Raw genomic sequence first — 8,518 nt, forward strand, 5'->3', positions numbered from 1 at the left:
CAGATGCTAAACAGCTTGCTAGGATGAACAGTTAGTAGCAGAGCTGGACAAGGGAAGAAAGTAGGCCAGGTTTGGGGGACAAAGAAATATATGACCTGGAGAATAAAGAAGATTCAATAACCAACAAACCGGCCAACTGCAGAAGGTTGATTAAGTCTTTATTCAATATAACACTAGTTCACTAACCTGGGCAGTAACTATTTTATCTCCACTGGTAGCACTTGCCAAATCAAGAGAAGGCTGAGAATCCTTGACTGTACTCTCTGAAGCCATGTTTGTGGTTAGGAGAGAATCAGATGTAATATTCTCTTTGGGAACTGCAACAATAATAATAATAACAACAATAACAACCACAACAATAACTAAGATTTATATTGGCCCTTATACATAGCTTTAAAAGTGCTTAATCTTTATTTGCTTGATTCTTATTAACAACCCTATGAGGAAAGTTGCTTGATTACTCTTGTTTACTATACTAGGAAACCATGGTTCAAACAAGTTATTCAACTTCCTTAAGACTATGCAGCTCATATATAAAAAGAATCACACCTTAAGTCTCCAAATTCCATGTTCTTTTTACCATGTCACACTGTCTCTCAGACAGCAACAGATCTCAAAGTCTGAAGTCTGCGGAAATGTTCAATTATAGAAGTAACTTATCACCAATGTAAACATTTTCATTTTTTGCCTATTACTAAAGAAATAACTTTTTATAAGTTGGCCATCAGTGTGGTTTTACACAGTATAAATGGAAACAAAAGCAGAAAAGTAAAGTTTCAACTCCAAAATTTCCCCACAAAGAGAGTTCTCAATTAATACTTGCCATCTAGATCAGGAGTTCTAAGAGCCTCAAATTCCAATTCACTTTTCTTTTTTCTTGGTGGTGGAGCAGGTCGAGATGGAGGTGGGGGTCTAGGGGGTGGGAAATTAGTTGGAGGGGGTGGACGCGCCGGAACAGGCTTCTTTGTACTAGCTACTATATCAGGTTCTGGAGTAAGGTGTCTTGGAGGTTTGGCGGGAGCCACTTCTTCCACGGCAGCAAAATCTTTAGTAGATAAGGAGTTTAAGGACACAGGCTCTAGAACATCACTTTGTTTGGCTTCCAATGCCTCCTTGTTTAACATTTCTGTTTCAGTTTCAGGCATATTAAGCTGCGCAGTTGAACTTATTTCAATTAACTTCATGGTTTCATCTACTGGCTTCTCACAGGCGTCACCAGAAGGAAAACTTTTTTGGGATTCTAACTCAGTTTCTTCAAAGGCATTCTGACTCTCTGCCTTTGTGGATTCTTCCTGTAGTACTTGATCTATGGCTAACAGTCCAGGTATATTGCTAAGATCTGTTCTAGTCATGATAGGACTGGCAGTAGCCTGATCAGAGAGTTCTTTTCCTTTGGAATTCACAGAGTCATCTTCAAGCTGTAGTACTTTCTGACTCTCTTCAATGATACTTTCAATAATCTGATGAAAGGTTAAAAAGTGTTTTGTTTTTTTTTTAAATGAAGCTATTTACCAGAACATAGTAATAGTTAATCATTTATATAGCAATAGTACTTAGTATGTGCCAAGCAACGTTCTTAATACTTTACATATTATAATCTTTACAACAATCTTATGAGATTCTACTCCTACTATCATCATTTTATAAATGAAGAAACAAAAGTACAGAGGGATCAAGTATTTGTCCAAGGTCATAAAGCGAGTAAATGATAAAACGGGCATAAACTCCAAAAATTTGGTTTCAGAATCTTCTATCACAATAAGGAATTTGTGTTAGTAAATGAAGTAACAAAAGTTCAATCAATCCTGTAAAATAAAGTTTAATGCTTAACTCATTATGATTCTTAATATCCTGATTAATTTATATATTTATGCCAAATTAGTTGCAATAACAGCTTGTTGGTTTGAGCCTACTTAACAAAACCATGAGAATCCAAATCCACCAAGGACAAGAATTCAAGGTGTTTAGCCCTGAACTCAAGTCTATGACAAAAAAGAAACAAAAAAAAAATAAGCAGATGCAGGGAGAATAACATTCATAAACAGACTACACCTAAACTCCACAATTTGGACTGATGGTAGGACCATGAAAAGAGTTCAAACACCTAGCCTACTCTGCCTTTCTTCCCTTTTATTTCTTATCTGTAGCTGAAAAATATAGATAGGCTTTCTATGTCTTCTACTAACATTTAGAAAAAAATATCTTTTCTTTTCTTTTCTTTCTTTTTTTTTTTTTTTTTTAAGAAACAGGGTCTCATTCTGTTACCTAGGCTGAAATGCAGTGGTGTCATCTTGGCTCACAGCAGCCTCCATCTCCTGGGCTCAAGCGATCCTCCTACCTCAGTCTCCCAAGTACTGGGACTACAGGCAAACACCACCATGCCTGGCTAATCTTTTACAATCTTCTGTAAAGACGAAGTCTCACTATGTTGTACAGGCTGGTCTGGAACTCCTGGCCTCACGGGATCCTCTTGGCCTCTCAAAGTGCTGGGATTACAGGTGTGAGCCACCATTCCTGGCCAAGAAAATATATTTTCTACCCAGTCTTGTCACTACTAACACAACACATTAATCTCCTGGTCCACTTACCCTGCCAGCATGCCCAAGCATGGATAACTTCTGCTTTCTCAATTCCTTGGCTCCAGAAAGCTAATGGAATATGTTACAGAACTGTCCTGATCTGGCTTACCACAATTTTATGCTAACCTGAACTGGGTATTACTGCTGTTCAATATTAATCCCCGATTTCCTAGCATATTCCATATGTTAGTTCTTCCCAATCTTCAAATTGTTAATCGTAGAAATTACCTCACTTTCACCAGAGGAATAGTAACCAGAGTTCACACAATTTGTCACTTAGGTGAATACTGAGCACTTAGTGATAACAAAAGTCAGATTATAATGGGTTTAGGAATGAATAAGAAGAGGTGAAGACAGAGAGAGAGAGCCAGTGTGGTCTATATTTTCAAAAAGCTTAGCTATAAATGGAAGAGGCTACAAGAAAGTGACCCAGCATTTTTATAAACTGAAGGGAAGGAGCCACCTTGGAAAGGAGGATAACAGAAAAATGTTCTGAGAAGAAAGAAAAGAAGGCCTACTGTGTATTAGACCCAGTACGCATATTCTCATTTAATTGTCATGCAGGCCTTGTGAGGTAGCTGGATTAACTCCTTTCTACAAAAGTAGGACTCTGATGTAAAGGTATTAAGATTTTTGCCCAATGTCCTATAGCTAGTAAGCTACAAAGCCAAAGTTGAAATCCAGGTCTTTCTTAAAAATCCAGTGATCTTTTTATTTTACCATGCTACTTTGGATAGAAAAAAATAATACTAAATCTTCAGTGATGAATAACATGAAAAAGAGGTAAGAGATGAAAACAAATGTGTAGGTAAGGGAAATGAGAGAGGATGGAAAGGAATAGACTCACATTAGTTAGCCTCTAATGTCTACATGCAGTAGGAAACAAAGTTATTTGCTGAACGGGAGGGGATGCAAGTGGGTACAGTGAGCATGAGGTGAATATAAAGGTTTGAAATAATCACTGTGCATATTGAAAATTCTATGCCATAAGAGGGGTCAAAAGGAGGTTGAAAATCATGTCTTCCCTAATCCACTGAGAACAACCTCTCTCTCTGATCTTTTGTCATTCTTACTGCTCATTAAAGTATGAATTATAACACGCATACAAGACAGTATACAGGTTAGCTCTGCCTATTTGTTTTCTCCACACCAAATAATTAGTTCCTGGAGAGCAAAGCCTATATTTTCTGCTGCTTAGCATACCCCATGACACCCATTTATGGTGCCTAGCCCTGCCATTTTTCCCCCTAGGTTTTAAGAGATAACAAAAAGGGAAAGACCAAGAGAACAGTGAGAAACAGACCAGCATAGATGATCACACAAAAGTGCTGTTTGCTTAAAAAGTTCACTGCTTTTCCAGTGATTATAAAATAAAAAGCAGACACTTTAGTATGACATAAGGCATTCCTATAATCTGGTCCTAACTCTGGCCTCTTGACATACTCCAATTTTGTGCACATTTCCCATCTCCATGCCCTTAGTAATGCCATCTCTGCCTGCCCTAATCTTGTTCATCCAGCTCAAGAACCAGCTCAGATGCTACTTCCTCCATGAAGTCATCCTCATTCCTACCCCTAAGCAAGAAGTCTTATAATAGTTTGTGTTCTTATAATAGTTTATAAGTTTACTTGAATACTTATTACATTTAGTTTTGTGTTTATTCAATTTCCTCTACTAAAAGGAAGGTAGAGAGTGTGTACTTCCATAGTCTTTATCATTAATGCATGATAATTAATTCAGTTGAAGAGACTAGAACTTCAAAAGTGATTGCCTGGAGTCTTCAGCCTTTCTCTACCGTTCCATAGTGATTTCTTATTACATTTTCCATTTCTTTTTTTTTGAGTTGGAGTCTCACTTGGTTGCCCAGACTGGAGTGCGGTGGCCGCTCCCGGCCACCGCAGCCTCGACCTGCTGGGCTCCAGCGATCCTTCCGCCTTAGCCTTCTGAGTAGCCGGAATTACAGGCGCGCGCTACCACACCCAGCTGATTTTTTTATTTATTGTAGAGATGAGGTCTCGCTGCCCAGGCAGGTCTCGAACCCGCGTAAACTCTCTTTATAACCTTTGTTGCCACTAACTAAAGATGGTTACCCATATGTAATTTATCCTAAGAAAAAAAATTCTTATAAAGGGAAATAAAAGCTAAAGTGGAAAAATATATAAACATTTCGTTTCAACAATAAAAGTAGATAGATACATTGTAATGCATTTGTTTGATGGGAAACTGAGCATTGAAACCAAGCAGAAATATAAGAAAAATCTAAAAATGCTAAGAGTAAAAAATAGAATATACAATTTTATCTACACTACAATTAGGCAATAAATAAATAAGTATGCAAATAGGTGAGAACCAGAAGGAAAAAAAATCAAGACAGCTGTCTGTTACACTGTAGAATTGTGGGCAATTTCTTATTTTTCAAAAAATGATTCCATTCCTGACAACATCACCTGACAGACAACATCACCACTCCTCCTAAAAGGGAAAGTTTTCATTTTAAAGGAAAAAGTATCACATTAAAATGTGCAATCCATTAAATTTCTAAATTTCATAAAAAAAGGACAATGATTTTCCATTAGGGAAAAATCTGCCTCATATCTCTCCCCAGACATTTGGTGCTATCTGGAGACATATTTGGTTGTCATAACTGGGGAGTGCGGGGTGCTACTGGCATTTATTAAGTAGAAGCTAGGAATGCTGCTAAACATGTTAAAATGTACACAACAGTCCCTGCTTGTTGTAAAAAAAAGATTATTTGACCCATAAAATCAAGAGTGCTGTTACTGAAGAAACTCTGGGTAGAGAACATATCACTTGGTTGGCCTCCAAAGCCTACTGTCTTGAACATTGCCTAGAGCACAGAATACATTCAAAACTTGAGGCCCAAAAATTCAAGGCTGTATTGACCTATGATTGCACCACTGTATTCCAGCCTGAGTGATGGACTGAGACCTTATCTCAACAAATTTTAATTAATTAATTAAAAGATATCAAAGGTACTATTAGAGTAAGGATTTCTTGTAACCTCTGATTCCTAAAGGCATCAGAATTTGCTGCACTAGCTCTTCAATACTTGTAACTCTTAGTAGTAACCTCAAGAGCTTAGTCTAATAAAAATAAAAGTATAAAAAATAAAAACATTTTACAAAAATACTACTTCAAGGATAAATGACTAATTAGTTAGAATATGAAAATGACTTCTATAAAAATCCAGATGTGTCTTCAATCACAAATTCAACTGATTCAAGAAACGTTCACTGACCATCCACCATATACAAAGCACTACACTAAAAGAATATAAAAAAATTTTGTTTTACATTGTCTACAGCCATACCACCCTGAACATGCCCAATCTCATCCAAATATACCATATAAACTACATACTGACATTTATGCTATAAAATAATATTAGTATTATAGTTTTCCAACCTTTTTAGACACATCTTGTTTCAATTCTTGTACAGGGGACTCATTTCCAACTTTGTGGGCAGTGTTCTGTGTTTCCTGTTTAAAAAAGAAAAGAACAGAGACCAAATGATGACATTCTTTCTTTAAAAATATGCTTTAAAAGAATACAAATGAGAAAATACAGTGTTAATAAATCAAAGGCCCATAAATGTATATATACTGATAGATACCCAGAAGTTTTATGCCAAATGGGACAATGTGATTTGCATAAGAAGTTACCAATCAGCAATTTCTATTATTCTGCAATAGGATATTTACCTTTAAATGTGACAATTTGCCCAACTTTTTAACAACAAAAAATTATAATGGAAGATGAGAACTTCTAAATATCTTTGTAGCTGAAATGGATTAAGGATTCAAGTAAAGGGTTGAATCAGAATTGCTAGTTTTCCCAAAGCACTGTTCCATAAGTATGCATAAATACAAAAGTACATAACACAGAAAACCACATTCAGAGAATGATTTTCTTAAAATTCTACATGTTTTAGACAAAAGAAACCAGACTTAACCAGAAGTAAAATGAAGTCCCTAAAATGGTAATAGATGAAAAAATTAAACCCACCAAAAATACATATATATCTACGTATACATTTATATACACATACGTACATATATATATATATTTGGGAGGTAAGAGAGGATAGAAATGGATACTGCATTCCTGCTGGGAAAAACAGGGTAAAATAAGACAATCATACATTTGCAAATCTCAACACAATATTACTTTCAATCTTATGTTGTTTTGATATTTACAGAAGTATAGCAATTTGAATGCTACAATCACTACTGAGAAAAAAATGCGTAATTCTCTGTGCATATCACAGAGCTTGTTAAAGGAAGGTCACTATAACCATTTTTGACAGATAAGGGACCCAAAGCACATTAAGTATTAAGGTGGCACTTATTTAAGTATCAGGATATGAGCATGATAGGCTCCATGATAAAATTACCCCCAGAGATTATTAGAATGTTAAATTTAAATGCCAGTAAAATTTCTGTAGGACTTGCAATATCTTTGATCATTGAATTCCTCCCCAGAATTTAGGGAATACCACCAATGTTATACAGATTCTTCTAGAGAAAAACTGTTTCCTGGACCTCTTAAGTGTTAGGTAAAATCCAAACTCTACCACAGCCCCCTGAGGTCCCTGCCTACATTTCTGATATCTTCTACACTTCTCATCTCCCTCTCACACCACTCTCACAATTACACTCCGGCCAACAGAATGGTTCCTTTGTCATTAGGGTAGCAGCTTAAACATTTTATTAGAAAATAATTCCCTGATCACCCCAACCCCCACTTTCTATCACATCATCCTATTTTTCTTCATTGCACTCATCACCATTTGAAATGACTTTACTTATTTGCTTATTGCTTTGTCTCTCCCCTGCCCCACTAGGATATTAGCTGCATGAGAGCAGGGACCTTGTTTGTTCTGTCTACCGTTACTTACCCAGTACCTAACACAGTGTCTGTCACTAAGTAATCGTTTGTTGAATGAATGCTGAATAACGCACGCTCTGGTTTTTCTTCAGTTAATACATACATCTCTTTTTTTCAGATGAAAAAGATTTTATTTAGTTATGCATTTCTTTCATCCCTTTAGAAGAACTTAAGAAAGAGTGACTTTTTGTAAAAATGATGTTCTTCCTTTATGCATTTGAAAACAGTATTAGTATTTCGCATTATTTGAAACACTTTTGAAGTATTTTTAACACAATCCCAACCCCATCCACAGGCCCTGTGAATTTTACTCTCTCGTGTCCTAATAGCATTCGAGTTTTCCTCTGTTGGAGTTCCAATCACACTAATTGTCTGTCTATTTCTAGTACTTGTCCCAAACTGTAAGCACTCTGGGGTTCTGAATACACACATCTTAAGGGTATATATCTCGTAATTGAATCCTGGTTTTCCTCGAAAGAAAATCTAATCAAAACCAATTAGCAAGCTAGCCTTAGCAAGATGGATAAAGGATACTTGGAAGCTGATCATCAAGAACAGCTGATACATATTAGAGAAACACCTTCAACTGTCCTACTAATTAAGAATTTTTACCCAATTATCCTGCAATAACTGTTCATCAGTAGGAAATCACAAGTATTATACAACCATAATTCTGTAGATATTTTCTCTAAATAAAGCTAAGCAAAAATACACGTCAATAATCCTTGGACCTCAATTTAATTTGTTTTAATTAAGTACTTACAAAATTCACAGATTAACATTCTTACACTGACCAAAACTGCCAGGCAGTGATTTGACTTCTATTTTATTGGGCTTTAACAAAGTTCTCTTGGACTGTGAACTTTAAAAAGATAGCAACTAGTTTACACTCCCACCAACAGTGCAGAAGTATTCCCTTTTCACCATATCCTCTCCAGCATCTGTTATTTTTTTAATTATTGATAATGGCCATTCTGATTGGAGTTAGGTGGTATCTCAGTGTAGTTTTAATTTGCATCTCCTTGATGAT

General features: G+C 36.1%; 1 protein-coding gene across 3 annotated transcripts in view; it reads right to left on the minus strand.

Moving 5' to 3' along the window:
* The window catches only part of WDR44 (WD repeat domain 44), a 77,184-nt gene that overhangs the window by 36,190 nt on the left and 32,476 nt on the right, over positions 1 to 8,518 (minus strand). For 2 of the 3 annotated variants that reach the window (XM_021712285.1, XM_008057946.2), the window contains exons 3-5: positions 6,006 to 6,080; positions 824 to 1,460; positions 187 to 317 (exon numbers count right to left, since the gene is read on the minus strand). In XM_021712285.1, the coding sequence (XP_021567960.1) occupies positions 187 to 317; positions 824 to 1,460; positions 6,006 to 6,080 (843 nt within the window). The remainder of the gene's footprint in view (positions 1 to 186; positions 318 to 823; positions 1,461 to 6,005; positions 6,081 to 8,518) is intronic. The other variant, XM_021712286.1, reaches the window with a different exon arrangement.

Source organism: Carlito syrichta, unplaced genomic scaffold (genome assembly GCF_000164805.1).
Source record: "Carlito syrichta isolate Samal-C Ts95f unplaced genomic scaffold, Tarsius_syrichta-2.0.1 Scaffold303164, whole genome shotgun sequence".
NCBI classification, from domain to species: domain Eukaryota; kingdom Metazoa; phylum Chordata; class Mammalia; order Primates; family Tarsiidae; genus Carlito; species Carlito syrichta.